This window comes from Polyergus mexicanus, unplaced genomic scaffold, assembly GCF_030449975.1.
Source record: "Polyergus mexicanus isolate NDT 795.1 unplaced genomic scaffold, iyPolMexi1.0 SCAF_7, whole genome shotgun sequence".
Lineage (NCBI taxonomy): Eukaryota > Metazoa > Arthropoda > Insecta > Hymenoptera > Formicidae > Polyergus > Polyergus mexicanus.
This window is the reverse complement of record NW_027223327.1, coordinates 381523-403827: the sequence shown is the minus strand read 5'-3', so window position 1 is coordinate 403827 and position 22305 is coordinate 381523. Positions and strand designations below refer to the sequence as shown.

The 22305-nt window shown below is 34.3% G+C and overlaps 2 protein-coding genes across 5 annotated transcripts; one reads left to right on the top strand and one right to left on the bottom strand.

Moving 5' to 3' along the window:
- Window positions 1-1920: 1920 nt before the first annotated feature.
- On the top strand, window positions 1921-4773 carry LOC138934681 (nischarin). The gene is made up of 3 exons (XM_070298684.1): window positions 1921-2379; window positions 2506-2815; window positions 2905-4773. Exons 1-3 carry the CDS (start codon window positions 2252-2254, stop codon window positions 3868-3870), a joined length of 1404 nt encoding a protein of 467 aa, XP_070154785.1. The 5' UTR covers window positions 1921-2251; the 3' UTR covers window positions 3871-4773.
- On the bottom strand, window positions 4504-22028 carry LOC138934682 (heat shock protein beta-1). 4 transcript variants are annotated; one of them, XM_070298687.1, is made up of 4 exons: window positions 21694-22028; window positions 14646-14762; window positions 13256-13445; window positions 4504-5814 (listed from the first exon to the last, which is right to left on the bottom strand). In XM_070298687.1, the coding sequence occupies exons 1-4, from the start codon at window positions 21879-21881 to the stop codon at window positions 5620-5622; spliced, it is 690 nt and encodes a 229-aa protein (XP_070154788.1). In that variant the 5' UTR covers window positions 21882-22028; the 3' UTR covers window positions 4504-5619. The 4 variants fall into 4 exon arrangements, with proteins under 4 accessions (XP_070154788.1, XP_070154787.1, XP_070154790.1 ...); XM_070298686.1 differs by lacking the exon at window positions 21694-22028 and adding an exon at window positions 18769-19085; XM_070298689.1 differs by lacking the exon at window positions 14646-14762 and having other exon boundaries at window positions 21694-22023.
- Window positions 22029-22305: the final 277 nt, after the last annotated feature.

Here is a 22305-nt window from a genome sequence, read left to right as displayed (position 1 = left end):
TGCGCGCGCGCCCGGAGAGCACGCGAACCGCATAAGGACGAAACCGACACGATACTGGACGAGAACGGGCAACAGGTTCGTCGGCTTGCCCTCGAGGAACGCGATGAAGGTAAGGGGAAATAAAGGGGGAGGGAGGGGGAGGGAGGGGGAGGGGGATATAGCAGCGAGCATAGCCAGCCAGGTAAGCCGCCATTGCTCCTGACGCAGCATCCAACCTGTCAGTAGCGTAATTAATGGAGATTTTAATGGGCCCCACGCGATTAATGTAAATATTATTATTTTATAAAATGGATTGACAGCCGTGTCATTGATTCAAATATAAACGAATAAAGCAATTTGATCTGGATTTAAGACTATAGATATTATATGGAACATCTCTTTGGAATAATTCATCATATAATTCATATACGCGTACATATATTGACTAAAAATTCGAAATCAAAATACCTATTCGGTTTTAAATTCTTTTTAGAACTATATAAATTTTATTATACAATTCCAAATATATAAAATTGTAACAAAAAATAATGAAAAATTGATACGTTTCTCGTAAAATTTGGAAATTATTTCTGACAAACTTTAATATTAGAATTTTTAGCATGTCTCACTTTAAATTAAATTCCGTTACATTGATATTCGAATTAAACAATGAATCGTATTATTTACTTACATGATTCGCGTAGCTAAAGAATTATTAACCTTCCGATATGTTTAGAAAATAGAAAAATCGATTCAAAATTTTCCAAGGACAATAGCTTCCTATATATTTATTTACTGCTAATTCGAGGACATTATGTGTCGAATTCGAACGTTGGCGTAATGAACCGTCCCATTTGATATAGCATCTAGATAGGAAGCATTAGTTACGCCACTGCGGCAACAGGTTGTTGCCAATGAGAGCTGCCATGAATGAGCGAGCTTTGTGGCAGCTCGATCTGCCCTTTCGTTAAGTAAAAATAAATTTCTTTCCTAGCTGAATACGCTCTTCGTAATATCTGCGAACGCTCGAGATAAACACGCAAAATCATTCTCGCTCGCTCATTCGTTTATTTCGAAATGCTCGTTGGTTCGCGTTGGCTCGTTCTTGCTCTCTCATTCTCATTCTCTCTCTCTCTCTCTCTCTCTCTCTCTCTCTGTCTCTCTCGACAGATGTCTTATCGATGAAACATTGATAAATTCTCACGATACTCGAAACGCGATTGAAAAAAATACCTCGCTCGTACGGAAGAATCGAGTCATTATCAAGATTGTCGACAGATATCAAACGATATCGTTCACCGAATATTTTTCTAAAGCTGTTACAAGAACGATTTCTGTTTTATCCTGATGAAACTACGCGTTACTGACGAAAAGATACCGCTGAAAGAAATGGACGATCGTACACGTGAATATTTTACTGAAAAGACGCAGCAGTAATATGTGTATATATACATCCGAATCTCTGTCTCTCTCTTTCATTATCTTTTATAAAACTATATATTAATGAAATAAAATACTCTAATATCTCGTTTCTCAAAAAGTTGTCTTTTAAAGAGTACCGTATATATATATATATACTATATCCAAGGACGTTCTCGCGTCTCGATAAAATTCATAACTCAGGTTATATCTTGTTTACCGTACGAGCGAGAAAAACGTACGTACGTCTCCTTCTTCTTCTTCTTCTTCTTCTTCCCTTCATAGATTTCCATCCTCTTCCGGGACAAAGCACCACAATTTAAACGTACGTACGTAATTGCCGTCCATCGCGCGCTACCAAACTGTAACGGAAGATTTTGAGTGACGCAATTCACTTCAAATGGACGCGCAAGATGTATGAAGCGACATCTCCCGGCGTTTTTTGCAACGACAACTTCATAGTTCGACGTCTCGCCGTAAGATGGCAGCAATGCGCGCGGTTTGTTCCTCGCACTCCACAGCTGTTCGGTAGCTGTCAAAAATGTTAAGAGATGCGTATGCTCTCGTGTCGTATCGTAGAGATACGTCCACGGTTTTGGTTCCACGTTAATCAACGTCGTAGAGTACCCCGCAGCGACAGTGATAAGCAGTGAGCGGGGACACGGAGCTCGATGCACCAAGATTGCAGGCTCTGTCCTTAAATGCACCGCATCGCGCCGCGCTGCGTTTCGCGTTTCGCTACGTTATTCCGGAGAAATCGCGCGCCGTGGAGGGATAACCTTTCATTTTCTGATTATCGTGTGAAATTACTTGCTACGTATAAAAGAATTGAAACACGCATCGCGACGCGATAATGGCGTGTCTGCTGTCGAACCAGGAAAATGTATGCTTGAAAATACCGTCGGCCGACACGACGGACGGAATCACGTATTACTGCATCGAGATTGGGATTGCATCGATCAAATGGACCGTTAGACACAGGTAATATCGGCAATTACGCTCATTTTCGCCGCAAATATTGCGCACGTTTCGTTTTTCTATTCTAATTAACTTAAGAGACAATGGTCGATCCCGAGAAAAAATATATAGCTCCTCTTTGTGTTTTAGATACAATGACTTTGCGGAATTGCACGAGAAGCTCGTCTCCGAGCATTGCGTCGAGAAGGATATTTTACCGCCGAAAAAACTCATTGGTAACAAGTGCGAAGCCTTTGTGGAGAAGCGTCGGCAGAATCTCGAAATATATCTCAACGCTGTTTATAATTATTTGAAGAAGGCAATGCCTAGAGAATTAGCTGTATTCCTAGACCTGCATATGTACGATATATACTTTCTGCTGCAAAATATGGCCTTGGAGTTCTTTACGAATGGCAATACTTTTCTACAGAGTTCAAGCTATAAATTTAACCCCGTACAGGTATAATACAAATATAGTCTATAGTCTATATTTTTAATTAATGGAAATTTATATTATGAGATACTAATACCATTCGTGTTTATTTTCAGCTTTATGCAATTAGCGAGAGACTGAAACAACCGTGTCCCTCTTTGGAAGTTGTGGATAAAAAATACGATTTTAGTCACGTTTTGGACTTTAATTCTCACTTAACTAATCTCACGATTGAAGGAAGTTTGGAACCTTATAAAACTAGTAACATTTATTCATCCGCATTGTCCATAGAATTATCCACATTCAAAAACGTGCAATATTTGACAGTCGATCGATATCCCGTGGATAAAGTCTACAATATGGGGAATCTTCGAGATACCGTGATTACACTAAAAGTTACTAATACTAAGCTCAGAAACATCGTAGAATTGGCCATGTGCGAAGAAATTCATAAAAATATCATAAATGCCAATGATTCTCACGTATGGTTAAAAGTTACACACTTGGATCTCAGCGATAATCGCATAGAAGTCATAGATGAGGCAATTAAATTATTGCCGCACATTGAATGTCTGACATTGAACAACAATCACTTGTCTGAGATTTCCAATGTTACGTTATTACCGAGATTATCTCAATTGTATCTAGCATCGAATAATTTTACCAGTCTGCCGGATGATCTTCACACAAGACTCGGATATATCGTATACATCGATTTATCGCAAAACAAATTAACGTCACTCGCTAGTTTCTCAAAGTTATATTCTTTGGAGGGATTGGATGTAAGCTGCAACCGCATCGAGAAGATCGAGGAGGTAAAACACATCGGTCATCTACCTTGTTTGGAGAATTTGAGATTGACTGGTAATCCAGTATCAACAATAGTGGATTATAGAGTTAAAGTTTTGGAGCCGTTTGGTAAGAGAGCTGCCGATATCTGTCTTGATAACGAGAAGCCGAATCAAAAAGAACTCGATACCGTGTCGGTTCACCAAGCGTTGCGCATTGCGAGAGAAGGTAAATCACCAACGTTTACCGCATCAGACGCGCCATTATTTTCCGCCGAAATTCCGAGTATATAAAAATTTTAACCGAGTGTATACCGAGTATATAAAAATTTTTACTTTTTTCTTTTATTACGATAAACATGTGAATAATATTTAGATACGAAAAAAAATGTGTTTTATACTGCAACATGTAAATTTTATCAATTCGATTCGAGATTGATCCTCTTTTTTCGCAGCAAAGCCGCGTAATATTGTTTCCAATCTCGATACGTTAATTAATATTTTATTAGTACGTTTTATTGGCAAGTAGATAACGTGTTTTTTTATCATTTTTACCACAACGATTCGAAAAAGTATGCCAAAATAATAAAAGATGATACGATGTCTTCATATTATAATCTTGTATATAAATCTAAAAGATAAAACAAGTTTTTGTCAAGTAGAAGTGAAACTCTATAGATCCATGACAAAATTGTATGAATATACTTTGTACAATTCGTGAAATAAATATAATTTCTGCTATTTTATACATTATACACGCAATATACGTATCGATATAATCATGTGCAATTTTATATCGATTGTTTGTAACAAGGAACAGATTTGTCTATCGTAAATTGTATACAGGATTATAGGATATATAGGATTATTTAATATTTTTTTATCGAAATACTCTCTTCCTAGAGATAATACGAATACAAAAGTCAATCATGTAATATTATTTATTCCGAAATATAATGTTTAAATTCTCTTGTTTTAAGAAACAATACAAACACAAATGTTGTATAACAATTTTATAATAATTCAACGTAAGAGATTTATTTGTATATAAAAAAATATTTTGTTAATAAAGGAAAATTAAACATCTATGATATGTATTTTGTTATCAATGTGCAATCTCTAAATACTGTTGTTAACGGAAAATACGTTTCACACGCTAAATCGTTACAAATTTTTCAAGCTTATATACATATTATTACTCACCCTATATTTGTTTCACGAAGGTTCCTCTCATTGTCAGGGAAATATAAATTGTATATAAATTTTCTTATCATTGATTTTTATTTAAACTTGTGTTTGCATTACCTTTAAATATTATGCGCATTTCGAAAATATTTAAATATCCATAAATAATATCAGTATATAATGCTCATGTATATATACACACACTAAGCATTGTGTTATAGTCTTTTAACGTACATCTAAACTAACACATATATAACTTAACCATTACAAACAATCGTTTTTCCATACATTTGTAATAATTTCAATTCGTTGGTATGCGGTGCACAAGTAAGTATAGCTCACAGCTTAAAAAAACAAAAACAAAAAAAAAACCTAATTAAAGTATATCTTTTCAAAAAAGGCAATGCACATCTCTCTGAAAAAAGTACGCTATTTTTCTACGAGGGAAGATGAAATATCTTGTGTATCAAAGCTGTATTAAAGCTGCTCGTATGAAAAAGGAAAATATTTTATATCAAACATCTCATCTCTAAATTTTTATCTTTATAGCACTTCAACATTGATCTCTACGTTTGATTTCTCTTTTCTCTCTTTTAAGCTAATGAAATTCGATACGCATTACTTGATTCGGTCGCTCGCCGTTTTTGCCATTTAATTAAAATTGGTCAAACTTTCTCGCACGTGATAAATGGACTCGTGTCTAACAATAACAATAAGTAAGTTTCATATGTAAGGAATTATAAAAGAAGGATGAAAAGACTTACGGAAAGATCCAAGTTGGGTAAGTTGAATGGTAGTTGGAACAGGAATTCGGAGACAGGAAAAAAGAAATTGGTTTTTCGACGATTCGTCGCGAGTTTACTGATGTGCAATCGGGATTAATTTCTCGCCCGATCCGATCGCTGGTAAGGGTGCTTCCACGGTAAGAACACCATCCTTACTCAAAGAAGACTTAATGCTCTCGGGATTGGTTCCTTTCGGCAACAAAAATTCCCGATTGTACTCTCTGTATACTGATTTGCTCTCCGTCTTCTCCTCGTGTTTAGCGTGAACCTGAAACAAAAGCATTATGTTATTTGACGGATCTTGTGTACGATATCTGAATCTTGTAATTTTATCACTATTCATACGATTCATTGAAAACGCAATTGCCTGCAATCATACATAGGAAGAAAAGTAACGTAATAATTTTCAATCCGGTCGAATCATCAGTTTTAATCAAATAAGTTAGATTTAGCAATTTTTCTATCGTTTCCATGTAGATTTTAGATCTAGATATGCATCCAGAATATATATATATATAGCATCTTGCGTGTATTTATATATAGTTAACTTTTATTAGGAAAAAAATTTTTCTAATAGGGAAAGAGAGAGAGAGAGAGAGAGAGAGAGAAATTTTTTTCCCAGATAAAAGTTAACTCTATATCAAAGTAACGCAAGATGTTGCAACCAGACTTTGAGTGTGTCCGTTTTTACCTTGAAACTAAAATATATTATGGCTAATAGCCAAATTATGCCGTAATTCTGTAGTATAGCTAAAAAATTTATTATTTTAGCATAGATCATTATTAATGTTAACAATATAATAATATTTTATCCGCGATTCATAGTATGTATGCGCGTACATATGCTTACTGATGTAAATTTATAAGTTACGTTAATATTCGTCTTGTGTGCGCCAAATATTAAAACGTGTCGCAATTGATTTATCATCATAAACGCGCTATTAAAGTAATGGCACCTTCTCGTTCTTTCCTTCGAAAGTCGTATATACGCGATATTTTATCTGCAAGAAATTTTATACATAATTCCATCGCGAGCAACAAGAAATTATCGTTAGCGGAATAAAATTTTCATGAGTAATAATGATGTAAAACTATGTATATGGTGTACTTGAAGTGGCTGGTTCGTGATGTTCTCACAGACAATTAATTTCACAGAGAGATCTAGAAATAGGGTAACGAGAATGCACTCGTAATAGTGACCGTATTGATTCATTCGTTCGACCCATGCACGAGTCCATGAGTCATATACCCGTTTCGTTTGACCAAGCGTAGGTTTCATCTCCTTAGTAGACGCGTATGCTGGTATAACATATCAGACATCGATCTCATTTTTCCGTACGCGAATTACGCGTACGCATTATGTTACAGATGCACGCGAGATATATTGATTACGTTTTCGCGAAAAGCTTGTACGAAAAAATACAGCATATTTATAAACATAAATCTATATTTCGTGTAAAGAATTTTCTTCATATAATCGATTTTCTAAAATTTGTCAAATATTCAAATTATTGTAATTTAACACAAGTATTTATATGATAATACTTAAATTATAAAAATGAATTTGAAATTTCTCATAAAATATAAGAGACGTAATTGTGTATCAATTTTCAAATTAAAATATTTCTTTAATTATAGACTTGTTTATGTTTTTGCATATCTAAGGTAAATTTCACAAATAGTACAAATAATAATATAATTATGGCTTGTCGCCAGTTTCGTGAAAACTCATTGATATAAAACGGAAAATGAAACCTCCTTATATTAGAACAGCGACAAAAGTGGGTTATGCAAGTCGCGACATAATTGGGACACCTTTACGTTTTACGAGAGTTATGTCGAGGAAAAATCGAGCAGAAATCTATCTCTACAGCAGGACGAAGGACGAGAAAGACGGATCGACAAGGGCGGATCGTATCGCCATATCTTCAACATCATGTCAACGCAAATCAATATTTTAAAGGATGGTTGCTTTCTTGCCAAGTATCTTTCCATTCAATCCTGTTTTGCGCGCGCGAGATAAAAATACCATTTTCTATTTCATTTTTTATTGAAAACATTTTGCAAAAGTCACGCTCGCGGAATATGTATTTTTCTTAAATATATATATATTGGTTTTTTTAACCTTTATACCTTCGGCAACAAGATTATATGGAGCAAGACTCTTTTATTAATTGACGATCGATAAGAATTTACATTTTATCACAAAGTGATCGCCGTTGATATGTACACAGACTTTATATACCCCGCGTTCTAATTTTTTTTTTCAAACCTAACTCGTTCGCGTGACACATTACACTCATTACGAACCACATTCTTCATCGTAAAATATTCACCTAGACTTTGAAAAAAGCAATGAAATATACGGTCGAGATCTATGACTTATACTATAAAATCGACTTACTTTATCAAGTTTGAGCATATATTGCGCAATATTATCTTTATAAATTATCACCAACTGTGTGATTATTTTTTCTTGTAACAATTTGATGGCTGCATTTTTCAAAATAAATTTCTGCTAGAAACTAGTTTTAAAATAAATATCACACGAGTACTGCCGTTCCAAGATGCGCAAATATTATACTGCGCGGACTCACATATAGCATCGTCGAGTTTTGCGTAAACGAATGTTGTTATGACGTAGACGTTACATCATGTTAACGATGCGTTCGATCAGCGACGTATTTAGAAATGGCGAAGTTCTTACAAGAGAGAAGCAACTTGCCTTGAAAATCGGTGGTAGAGCGAGGATATTGAATCACACGATTAAATTAACAAGAGTTTTATAACGCGCAACATGTGTAACATGTGTCCTGGATATGTTCATCCACATTTACAGTCTCGAAGAAAATGATTCTTAATATCAAAAATTAAGCCAAATTAAATTTTTTACAGTTGTACAGTCAAACAGAGAAAGAGAGAGAGAGAGAGAGAGAGGGAGTCGACGATATTTTTATTTTATTATAATTAAGAATTTATTCTTCACCACGCGAATATTATTTCAGAGTATTCAAGAGAATATTAAAAACATAAACAGAGGCGAAAAGATGAAGAGAAGAAAAAAGGACTGCTGTTTTCTGCCGATCACTATCAACAGTAAGTCATGAGGTTGGTCTTTCTTTCGTCGCTAATCGCGATGATATTTGTCCAAGCGTATCTCGATAGCTTTGTCGCACGCGAAAAAATGCAGGTGCAGGCTACACAGCCGCGCCCATTAGAGTAGCAAATACATCAAAGACAGAGTTGCGAACGGTAGGTGAGGCCTGCCGTGTGCTAATCGCATTACGTAAAAGCTGTTAATAAGTTAATCGATTTGCTTCGATTCGCTTCTCGAACGTCTTCCATCGCGCTGTCAAGAGGACCGAGAGAGGGAGGATCTATCTGTCGTCGTCCGCGATACGTGCCAACGAACGAAATAAACCGGTCTTAACCTTGTGTCGTGTGAAAAATTGAAGGTCTGATTGTCAATGCTTGAATTGCATCTGTCTATTATACGCGCGTCTTTAGCGTTTCTTCTCCTTATCTACCCGTTGTAAATACCGGTCATTTCATATTCGATTTCAAGGTGATTACCTTGCATAATTTTTGCATATAAATTCCTTGGCACTGCTTCCCGTTCTGTTGACATAGTAAATGACGGTAAAGCACCATACAGGCAGATAACAAAGACAGGCGATATAATTAATTCTATGAATTTTTTATTAACGCTAGTTTTTCGCATCAATCATTTATATATCTCGGTAGCATTTCTTTAAAAATTTTATTTCCTTGCAAATAACCTACACAAAATAGAAAAAGACAGATAATAAGTCAATTTATTGTTAATAATATACGTCGATTCTCTTATAACGGAATATTTTTATAATTTAATGTTTGAAAAGTGTTCCTTTTACGAGGCTCGATAAAAAAAAGAATAATTTCTAATCAATCGATCGTTCGTTCGTTTCAAAATCCGACAAATATGAATTATTTAATGCAGATCGATATGCCAAAAACTGGAACTTTTTCATCAAATCGATAATATGATTTTTCTGTTTTGTATTATATTCCTTGGGACATCGATCGCGCCGACCGTATAAAAGATTGAAACTATCACGCGGAAAAAAGTATGCGCGTGTAATGCAAAACCGAGAGAGAGAGAGAGAGAGAGAGAGAGAGAGAGAGAGAGAGAGAGAGAGACAACGAAGAAAAAGACGAAAAGGAAAGAGGTGTCGTGAACTATAGTAACCCAACTCTTTGCAAGATCTAAGTTTTCGCGATGAATATCGTCTTACGAGAGAGGCGAACGTTATGCAATCTTACCAGCTGTAACCACTATTCATTGAAGCGACTGATTATCAAACTCTCGATTTGTGCTACGTTAACGAAATTTCGGTCATAATAAACATGACATATCATAGCGATTATACAATCATCTCAAATATTTTCAAAGCTTAAGCGCGCCTACATTTTTATTATAATTTTATATAAATATTCTTATACATTACATATATCTCTAGCATAAAATAATTCTCACTCTCTTTTCAAAAATATAATAATTTTATAATATAAAAATAAAAAATTATACATAATTAATTTCGTACATTTCTATAATTTTGTTTATGAAACAAGATATATTTGGAGTAAAATATTTTTGATAGTTATATCCGAAATTCGGTACCGCGATTCTCGAAAATAACGTAAGCTTCTGGCAGCTCTGACTCACCAACTAAATATAATCATGAATTTTGACCCATTCCATTTCTGCTTTTGCGCGTATGATTGTATAAAAAGCAGAACTTAAAAGTTCTGATTAAAATTCCCATGTAATATGAAATGTAAGCTTTCGAGACAGAAAGAGATTACGATGGAAAGATTTTATCGATATTAAATACAAATCTCCTTTAAATCTAAGCCGCCAATTAAATCTCTATCAAAATCCAAACTTAAAACTACATGATTACGTACTATAAAAAAACAAAACAAAAAAAAACGAGAAAGGAGACAAGAATGTATGTCTTTTCATCGCTTTTGCGATGGCGTCAAGTGGCCGTAAACTCGCGAGAAATACTCTATTCTATACTCTCGTATTCACATCCCATTTCCATCCCGGGACGCTCGTCCTTCGGAGCATCGTCCTTGGTTGGGCCCTTTAAGGTCAGTTTGCGTCGCAACTGACCTAAATTCTCCAGACCCTGACCACAATATACGACAAGCAGTTTCGAGCTCTTTTTTAGTGCTGCCAGAATCCATTTATGGAAGATAATTCGCGTCCCTACGAAATTATTTTATAGAAAGAAGGATTTCTTTTTGTCAAAAGAATTAAATAAAATGAACCGATACTGCACTGGATAAAATTATCTCATTTTATTCGTATGCAAGAAAAAAAAGAGAAAAACAGAGAAAGATTGAAAAAAAATTAGATTACGCGCATATATGTGGGCTAAGCTTTAAAATAATTTTAAAAAATATGAAAAAAAAAGTACACAAACATAGAAAACAAATTAAGAATTTATTCGAACATAGATATATTGATGGCCTTTCAAGAAAGATCCACGATAAATGGAAACGAATAAAAAACGAAAACGTACTCTTTACATTGACAGACAATCCAACAGACATGCAGATGTTTTGACAACCGCCATTCAGTTTCCACTAAACTAATATAAACTACTTGAAACCGACGCTAAGAGAATCAATGTTTCTTTCACCAATGAGATATCAATAATTGTGATACCAAGTAATATCGCAAATCAAATGATTCTTTATTTCTTCGACTTTGATAAAATTTTTATAAATAATAGAATGTTCTTTCTCTGTAGAATGGCAAGCTGATACTCTTCTGATTTAAACAAACTACGGAAGAGTGCAATTTTTTAAACATCTCGTATAAGATATATCTACTTCGTGATGTGCCTTATTAATCATGACTTTCAAGAGACCATGAAATTAGAATGAAAAAATATTCGAATCGGCCAACCGAATAAATCATTAAAATAATACACTGTGCCTCGTTCGTCGACGGATCTTTCGCTATAATCTTCCTTTCATCGCGATCAAGAACAAGAGTGCGATGGCCTCATTATCCAAGCATGCATAACGGTAGAAGAATTTTTGCAAGACCTATCTGTTCGAGAAAGAGAGAAAGAAAGAATATACTTAATTTCCACAATTTTATTATCCCTCTCGATAAAAGAAACAATTAAAAGATTGAAATAAAAACAATTTTACGATTATTTGCTCGTGTTAACAAAATATCAACAAATAATAAACTAAAATGATATTTAGAAGCACGATAGAATTTAATATTCTTTGCCGCGTATATTAAAGTAATTATTTATTTACCGATATTACATAAATTTTCTCTTTTTTTCTCTCTCATTGAGAGATTAATGAATCTCTAACTAAATTTATTTTCCGTAAAATTAAATTAATTACAGATGCAGCGTTTTCATTAAATAATAATATTTGTATTGCTACTATCAAAGTGCAGTTACACAAAAAAGATGTCTCGCCTCTCGTCCCATATTTCGATCTCGACTCGTTTTCTCGCAATGGTCAAACATTATTCCGGTCCGCCGGTATGACGACTGGCGTGAATTTATTTTCGGCATCAGTTATTTCCGTCCAAGTCGACGCGGGAGCATTAGAGGAGCTCGAAGACGCGCGTATATAGAAATCCTAAGGGATTTTTCAGCTTTAATATTTTACTTGTTGCATAAAATTCTAATTTTCGAAAAAAGATGAATTCTTATAAATTCGTTAAATTTATATAAATTGACCGTTCGAGAGAGATAAAATTGCGTTTCGGAACTAATCATCGAATAAACCGCTAAACTAAACTTCGTCTCTCATGTGAATTCGGTCGGCCAGCTTCCCGGCAGGAAGTGATGTAACGCGAACAATTACGTTCTACATATGCAGTTCGTAAGGATTCGCGAAAAATACTTTGCGCATTTACACTATTGATTATTTCCCATACTCGCTGATATAATTTAGAACGTAAATTTTTGAAAAGAGAATAAAACAATATTTTCATATTTAATTTAACAATGTTTATCTAAATCTTAAATTTTCCATTTGGGATATAATAGAATTGTATCGTAACATGTATATGAAAATAATTCCTAGCAATTAATATTTTTGGCAAACGCAAATTAGAAATTTATCTGGAAACGATTATATGGCAGCATGCAATCCGTGTAACTAACTTCGCCGCCATTATGACGGCATATTATACATGGACCGGCAACTTTGCGTCGCGCCAATACTCGCCAATTGCGCAAAAACTTGAACCCGATTTGCATCTTGCCAAGTTGTGCAACAGACCATACCGGCGAGAGTATCATGTGCGATGAGTCAACCGTGTAATAATTTCGAATTTCCTGCGTTTGCCAGATGAATTGAGCAGGAGCAATAAATTAGAGCACTCGCGGAGCAATAAATTAAGATACTCGGTAATACAATATTTTGACTAATCTATTATTCGAGTAAATTAATTTATACGCGAGAAAGAGAGAGAAAAATGTCTAAAGATAGACTTTAGTCACTCTCTAAATATTGGGGGGATAATATTATCAAAAATCTTATTTATATATTTGGATGTAAAAAATTTTTACAATTTTTTAATAAATTTTTGAATATTTTTTGACAAAATCAACAGATGCCGAAAATAAACCGTGATTAAAACATCTCTCTCGCCAAGACTTAACTACAAAAGTTCTACTCACCAAGAGCTTGTTATCCACAGTTTTGACAACAATCTCCTCGGGCGTGTATTGAGAAACGTCGAAGCGCAGCTTCAGCATCTTGCTATCACCCTCGTCCTGGATGAGAGGACTGTTGAGGCCATCCAGCCAAGTATGATCATGCTGAGGACTCAGGGAACTGCTATTTTGAGTGCTTTGTTGCGTGGTTGTGCTGTAATTTAAAACGAAAACTTCGATTATCGTCGACGAACATCGCTCGTGCGTGAAATCTAAATAAACGATGAGATGTTGAACACATTGATACGGTGATGAACAAAGTCGGAAATATGTGTGTAACGTAAAACTTGTTGTGTGAATGGCTATTCTACGATAGGTGCGATAATCTAAAGTCCCTTACCTACAGTGGCAATGCGACAGACGAGTAACACAAATCCACGCATAAAGACTGAAATTAATTACAAATCGTGCACACAATGTTAACGCTAAAAGGGCCGGCGTCTAAATTTCTAAACAATGTATTTCATGTAATAATATAGTATCTATTATTGTTAAAAATAAAAAAAATTAAAATTGTACAAATTTTGTTTTCTGTAAAGAATATCTAGAATCATACTTATTTTAAATTCCAATTAGCGATTAAGATACTCGGCTTGGCCTTTTTAGTGTTAAATGAAAATGACTTAGACCTGACTTTTGTACGCAATACTATAGTCTATGCAGAATCGTGAGGAACATGAGATATGAATCGTCAATCGAGAAGGTAACGATCGTATCCGAATGCGAGGTCACAGAACGTGCAGACATCTGTTCGTTACACTCGTTCTTTAGCACAATTGCAACTACATTAACCCTTTGTAGAAAAAAAATGTTGTAATGCTGCTTTATTTATTGCTGAGACATTTAGCTTGTTATTATATTCTTTCAATCTACATATCCTATAAATATAACCGACTAATGATGCATTAGTATTCAAGAATATGTCTGATTACGTAAAAGGAAAAAAATTAAATCTTCGATTTGTATATATTTCTTCTATGCGTACTATAATAATTAAATTATATTAAATATGTATAAGAGCAAAAAATTTATTCGTATCCACTTTACTTTCCAAGTTTCTCCTACAAAGGGTTAAAGATATATTGTATTGTCCAATATATAAACGACACAGTGCAGGATGAATACTCCGGCTCAGAGTTTAAAAAATAATTAATTGAAAAGTGCAGATTAAAAAATTTGCTACCACTATCCCAGAACAAAGCGTCGATCTACTTGGTTCTCTGGCAAGCTTTACAAAATTAATCGGGGGTGCGCGCTCTCGCGATGACATTTTCCGATCCTACAGATTGTCTCTACATCGATAGACTCATTTTCTTTTTTTTTTTCTCTTTCTTTCCTCTAGCGATTGCGTCACCTTTTGAAGCTGTCGAACGCGGACCGCTTTGGCGGTGCTGCAGGGTCGACCTTGTCCCAACCTTTGGTCTTGGAGGTCGTCGACGTGCGATGCTCGCTGGTGCTCGTATGATGCCGACTTCATAGTTAGTTCATCAACGTGCCAATGCAGAGAGCCAATTGGTAATCGAGCGCAGGAAGAGGGGTTATTATTATTATTATTATTATTATTATCGGTTAAAACTTTTGGTGGTTACAGAATCGCGCGAATTTGACGTTAATCCACACTATCTTCGCTTCTGTGTTTCTTGACTTGGTACAAGTAATTCTACGCGGGATTAATCTCAGCTTTGCAATTTTTTTCTTCAGGCTAGATTTCACCAGCGATTAACAATTATTCGTCGACTGATCAAATCTTTTAACCTTCTTCATTTCATTAACGACAAGTAACTCCTGTTTGTACTATATTCGTTAAACATGATTCTCTTAAAAGAATGTTGAAAGTTTGAATTATAGAAAAAATAGATTTGTAAAATTTATCATATTTTTTTGTTCGCAACATCTTATATATAATTTGATTATATTGAGAAATTATGAAAATAAATGGAAATAAATTGTAGAAATCAAGCGCTAATCTTTACTCAATAAAAATCTTATCGCGTAATACAAAAAAATACAATAATTTTTAAATGCATACTGACGCGCATTTCTTTCAATTTTCTGCATTCGATTGATATTAAAAATAATACAAAAAATTGAGTGAGTGCGCATCGATGCGCATTAAAAGTGCATCAAACCGAATTCTCTATAACTCTACGGCAAATCTATAAAATATTCTCGAATGCTGGCAAATACATTTCAAACAAGAACAATGTACAAAAAGCGGTAAGACGATTGATACACGTCAGACACGCAGCAAATTAATCGTAAAAGCTATGTACAAATTATTCGTACAACTTAAGAAAATAATAAGCGTATAACTCGGCAAACACGTATATATATTATAATATATAAATCTTATTCAATTTTTAAACTATTTTGCAAAATTGTTATTTTGTAAAATTATTTTGCATGACATATCGATATTTCTAAAATCAATACCTGCGTTTATCTGGATGACCTTCCTCCATGGAGATCAATTTTACACTAATTATTGCTGATATGATCAATGTTAAATTTATTAACGGTTTCTAGAAAGAATCGATCGATCGTAAGCACGTTTTTATCTGTGGATAAGAAAGTGATTTGATTTGATTTGAGTTTCGCATAAAATAACGTCGTCCTGGATTGGATATCGCGATACCGATAACCAGAAGTCGCTTTTCATCTTCGAAAATCGACGACGGAAGGTCGTCGACTCCCACTATCACTAAGAATACTAAAATAGTACGTGATAACGTCGTCATACAATTATAACTTGCAACGAAGATTGAAACGTGATTTCTCAAATCATGTTTATCTGTTTACCTTAACTTCCTCTCGGAATTATCTCACTTTGATTTAATCATAAAACAATTTTAATATACTCCGCTATTTTCAATCTCATTTCTCGTTCCACAAAATATTCACACAAATTTAGAAAAAATTCATGTATCTATATACAATTATATACAATTATTTAAAAATTACGGTTATTGTACAAGTAGATAATTTAAAAAAAAAATCCACTGTCCCTTTTATCTACAATATAAAAAACAGAGTACAGATTTTTCCCAATATTTTTTTATTCTTCTAGAAGCAAAAATTATATTTTACAATAATGTATAAAGCGCAGTAAGAAATAGTGTTTAAGAAAATTGCGACGTCATGCGTGATATAAATTTCATGATGGTCGAATAAATTCTCATAGCAAAAGGATTCTAAGAACGAGATGTCACTATATTCTGTCACGCGATATAACGTGTTTAACAGTAATAACGACTGTTTTCCGCGTTTTATTTCCCTTATACGTATAAGTATTGAACGAAGATGAGAGAGAGAGAGAGAGAGAGAGAGAGAGAGAGAGATCGTCGTCTATCGTCGTCGAATAAATATTCCAATATCAATTGCTACTTTCTTTTTCGACAAATCTATTTCGAGAACGTGAATGCATTATACGATTTTTTTCTGATTTCCATTAAATTTTAATGAAATCTAATTTGGAAATGTTGAAGTATCATGATATTCGCTAGCAGAAACAAGAGAATTGAAGTAAAATCACAGGAAAGTTGTGTGGGAAAGAATGTGGTAGAGAACAATTATGCCAGACAAGAGAAAGGTTGGATTTCGTATCGTGAAATCGAGTGAGGTCAACCATAGCGAGCAAGCTCTCACAAAACTTGATTCATTGAGGAGCGAAAAGACCAAACGAAACGCGGATCACGTCGAAATAGTAACTTCTAATTTAATCTCATCACATTATTTTTCATTATTATTGCCATGGAAATAAAATGCCTAAATAGCCATCTGTCAACAAAGCAATAAATGTGTTCAGAAAAATAAACGGTAGAGATATAATCGTGTATAAAAACGATTCGTGCTAGATAGCGATTATTATCATTTATCGATCACCTGATTTACTCGGCGAATAGCAGAAAGATAATCATCTATGTCGCAAATCATATCTAGCTAATTAATTTTATCGATTAATATAATCGTACCTAAGGACAATCGAATTAGATAATAGCTATGAAAGAGCATGTTTCGACGCGGAATCGTATTTATTAGCCATTACGCAATATATATGACTGAGAGTCAATGAATCGTTCAACTGATGGTAGTCATATATTGCCGACATTGTGAAACGGAAAGACTATAGTTGTATGCCTAGACAAGAGCATATGTATGTGAAAGTAAATTAATTTCCCTTCGGCACGTATCCATCACGTTGCTCGAGTCTTGGATCGTAAAAGGCCGTGACTGCCGACAGCACGTCAGTTGTATTCGCGAAAGTTCAAGCATAAAGTTTAACACAGTTCGCCAAAGTCAACTAACAAGCTATTGACCTGCTTATAAGAGGCAATTTCCTGTTGCTACTCGAGTCTCAACGCTATCTGAAAGCCTGCCTGTCTATCCGTAAAGGCATCACAAATTCATCTCCACGAGATATCGCGAATATCTATCAAACTTTTACTTTGTATACCTCTAGTTGAGGTAAAAGTAGAGGCGAGAATGATATAGTTATTGACATCCTATCAAGATACATATCGCTACAAGTTTTCTACTGTAGAATAAGAAATTCGGGTAAGAAAAAGAGATATTTTCTGCTTAATAAAAATAATTAATGAAATTTACTTTTGTAATTATTGATTCGGTCTAAAATTATGATGTTTGGCATTTGCTTTATATAAAAACAAAAAGATTAACAAAGAAATATAAAATACTTTTATTATAATTAGAAATTAATGAGCAATTTCGAAATATATAAGCAAAACTGAATTTAACCAAAAATGAAAAAAAAAAAAGAATATTTAAATAGATGCGTAAATATATGTTGAAAACTATACACCTTAATAGAACAGAATCGTAATCTACACGTCAAGTCAGGAAATGTTTTCATCGAAGTTCCTCTCCACGCACAAATGATGTGCCGTACACACTTGTCTATTTGCGGTAAACGTCCCTGAACGCTAACATTACGTCAGGAACACGTGATTATTCGGACTTCGTAATGGACCATACTCACCTCCTACGAATGTTCTATCGAGAATACGCGATCGATATCGAGCAACTTACCACGGTGCATATTTAGAGACGGAATCTTTTGCGAGTCAGTGGCAAAACACGTGTTCCCCCCCCCCCCAAAAAAAATAATTCGATATAATTTATGACAAAAATGAATTTTGAAACTACACATGACGAAAAGTGACGAGTGAAATTGCAAATAATTAAATTTTGATATATTAAATTAAACGATCAGAGTGTATTTCTAATCGATAATGCATCGTAGGTTGTCAAGTTCGACAATATATGAGAATCTTGAAGAAAATGATAAATTAATAAAAATTAATTAATTAATTATGCGATAAAATTGTTCTTTCTTAAAATTGCGACCAACAACTGAACCTGTCAAAGTATGATACAAATAAAATATAATAAATACCCGATGTGTTAATATTGCGAATGTGCATTTGGACGCGAGTTTACGCAATCTGTGCGTAACATACCGAAATTTAACCACCGTCTTATGCCTAGGTGGATAAAGATCCTCATCCAAGATCATCGTGGATCCTTGCAAGTCGATACTGTGCAAAAGCTGAACGCGTCTAGCTCTAAAACGCGAGCGATGCGGTTGTCTCGATGTCGCAAAAATTACTGCGTAAAATCGCCTGGTAGGCTTTCCGCAAGCTCCTTTCTTGCATCGCGATTTAGTGCTTGATTCCAGTGCCCCGTAGTGGGGGCCAATGACAATGTCAATGTCATGTTGATGTAATAACGCGATGCACTGTGAAGCTTGTACATTTTTCATCTGTACTTGAATTTTGTTAAATTTTATCTTTAAAAATATATAGCGATTGCGATTTACATAAATAACGCTATTAAAATAAGGACGTTTTTAATATAACTCAATATTTCTATAAAAGACGAATAGATATTTTAAGATACGTAATTGTGAATTTTATTTTAGTCAATGAGTCTCGAAATTAAGGGGGAAAAAAAAAAGGAATGTTCCATCAGCGTAATTTACTTTTCTCGTGTTTTCATCTTGCTTTTCCAAATTAAGTATTTTAAATAATGACAATGTTGTATTCAAAATGTGCCACCGAATGTGTACGTATATCAGCGTGTCATCGAAAATGCAATAAATGCGCTCGTTCATCCAACGAGCGCATCCGACGTAATTACGTAACAGACATCGTTTATAATTCCGCGAGCAACACGTAGAGCCACGTTTCTCACAAGAATGTATTTAATTATATTGTACATGACGGATTTATTAGGAGTGTATCATCATACAACGAAACAATTGCTACTTGCCGTGTAAAATTTTATATACGGATATCACCGGACTATCGGTCTTACAAAAGGCTTGTAGAAAGTAAACGTGATATAAAAATAAATGTATCATGTTCTTACTTTCGCCAAAAAATTTTTTACAAAAAAAAAAAACGATAATTTAAAAAATTTGTGCAAAATTATTTTACATAAAGAAACGTATGTAAATGTAACACGAAATGGATTCAAGAATATCGTGCGAACGACCGCGTCGCAATTAATTTACACCTTTGATATATGCAAATTCGTTATCACGAAGATTTCGCCGATAATTATAGATAGTTGCAGTCGATTACATTCATAAGAGCGTATGCAAATTTTCGCACATGTATCCCGATGGAGATTATCTGCGATGTTTGCGCGGTCGAGACGCTAAGGAGAGGAACTTCTGGTCTGCAAGTATAGTGACGGAATCTCTATAAATAGCAAGTATACGAAATGTGCGTGAAACGACGATATCGATGCAAAAATATCGTGGTAATCCGTGAATCGTCACGGCGATCGAATCATGCTACCCGTTGAAAAAAATCTACGAAAATTTGGCTTTTCAATCGCTGATGATATTTTATGATAATAGAAAAATATTACAATAACAAAACTTTTTTTTACTGTTAATCTGTTCAATTTGTTATATCCAATAATATTCGTATAATTTATTTAATACGTAATATCCAATATGTTTTTTAAATCGTACAATGACATGTATGTTACTATATTGTTGATGTACATAAACATAAATATATATAATTGGAATATATATATGATATATATAATAAGAAATTAAAATTAAATACATTCTAATATTTAATAAGACCAGCCACAACGTATATATAGTTTATTGCATAATAAATTATTTATTTTGCGTCAGATCTTTTAACGTGATAAATTTATCTATATTTGTACCGCTCTTTTCTATTGTCGATACTGAGATTTATTTTTTAATGTTTATTGTTAGTAGCAAAGACATTGATCAAATATTTTAATATTTTATATTTTCTCTGTAAAATATAATTTAATTGTTATATATGTATGTATATAGTATATGTATATATATATGTGTGTAAATCAAGTATAAATAATCGCTTTAAAAAATAATTTGCTTTTCCACAAAAACGCTTACGATCGATCGGTAGATGAGTAATTTCCTCTAAAAATGGAATTTATAAGTATCAGCCATCGAAAGCCATCGTAACACTTCACATTGTACGAATGAAAGAAAATGATTTGTTTCAAATATATTATAAAATAATGCGTATACTCTGTCAGAAACCGTCAATAATCATTGAATAAATTGCATATTTGATCGCAGATAATTTGAATGCGACATGCGTCGCCGCGTGATCAAGGTAAATCGAAATTGCTCTCGCATTGGAGCGTATAAAAAATTTAAAACCTGTTACGAGACATATATAAAAACTATCGCATATTAATATGATGAAGCGCAAATAATAAAAAATTTGCAAGAACGAAAATGTAAAAGTACTGGAACAAAGATCGCTTTGAACTTTTCTCATCTTTTTGTCGCAACAACACAACTACAACAAATTTTATATTATATATTATATCGTATGTTCGTGCGTTTTGGAATGCGAAAAAATCAATACTTCCAATGTCAACCGTATTATTTGGTTGTAACGTACAATCGATCCTTCCCTGTCTCTCTCTCTCTCTCTCTCTATATATATATATATATATGCCGATATATATTGTATAACATACATGACAAGATAATAGTAATTTTATTCGCGTATAATTTTTCTCGAGTTATATGATTTCGACATACGCAATATATACACTGACATTGCGCGCAATGTAAACATACCGTACATCGAACGTCGACGTAAACAAACATTCAATAGTTCAAGGATATTGTATGTACGTCGTAAGAAAAAGAAAATTTTCGCACAATTGAGTAAAAAATATTACGCATATATATATATATATATATAAATTGCAAAGAGACGCGCGAATGTCGTGAGAGAGAGAGAAAGAGAGAGGGAGAGGGAGAGAGAGAGAGAGATAAAAAAGTAACCGCATTCTTTCGAAATATAGGTTAGGCGTATCACAAAAGAATTCACGATCTCTTATACGCATACCTGGTGGTGCTCTTGAAGAAGTTGTTGCTCTCGCGGTTCATCAGCTCACTACGGAATCGCGACATCTCGTCCTCCATCTTTCTCATCTCGGCATCGAAGCGCTCGCGTATGTTGGAGAACTCGGTGTCGATCACGCTGAAGTCGCCGAGCTTGATCGGAATGTTGCGCTTGATACCACTGTCAGCCATGTTTTCGCTCGAGTATCGCACTTGTGTCTCTTGTCACTGAATCACTGAAACGAGAGATCCGCGCTCGATGAAACGTAATTCGATCGCGACTATCGCGATACTGTACACGCGTGTCTCGTCCCGCCAGAGGAATGAGCGCGACTCCTGCCGGCAGCTCCTTAAGTAGCCGGCGACACCGGCGAGGCTGTTCGTGGGAGTTCGGGCGCGCTCGGCTTCTCTCGTGACTACGCACGCGGTCGCTCGTCGCTCGTTCGTTTAGCGAACATCGTAAAGTTAACGCTCTCCATGACGATTCTTGATTTAATTAAACATTAATGACGAATTATAATAAATTATAATTCATTAAATAGTATAATATTATTTGAATAATATATTATTTATATTATTAATATTATTATAATATTATAATATATTATATTATAAT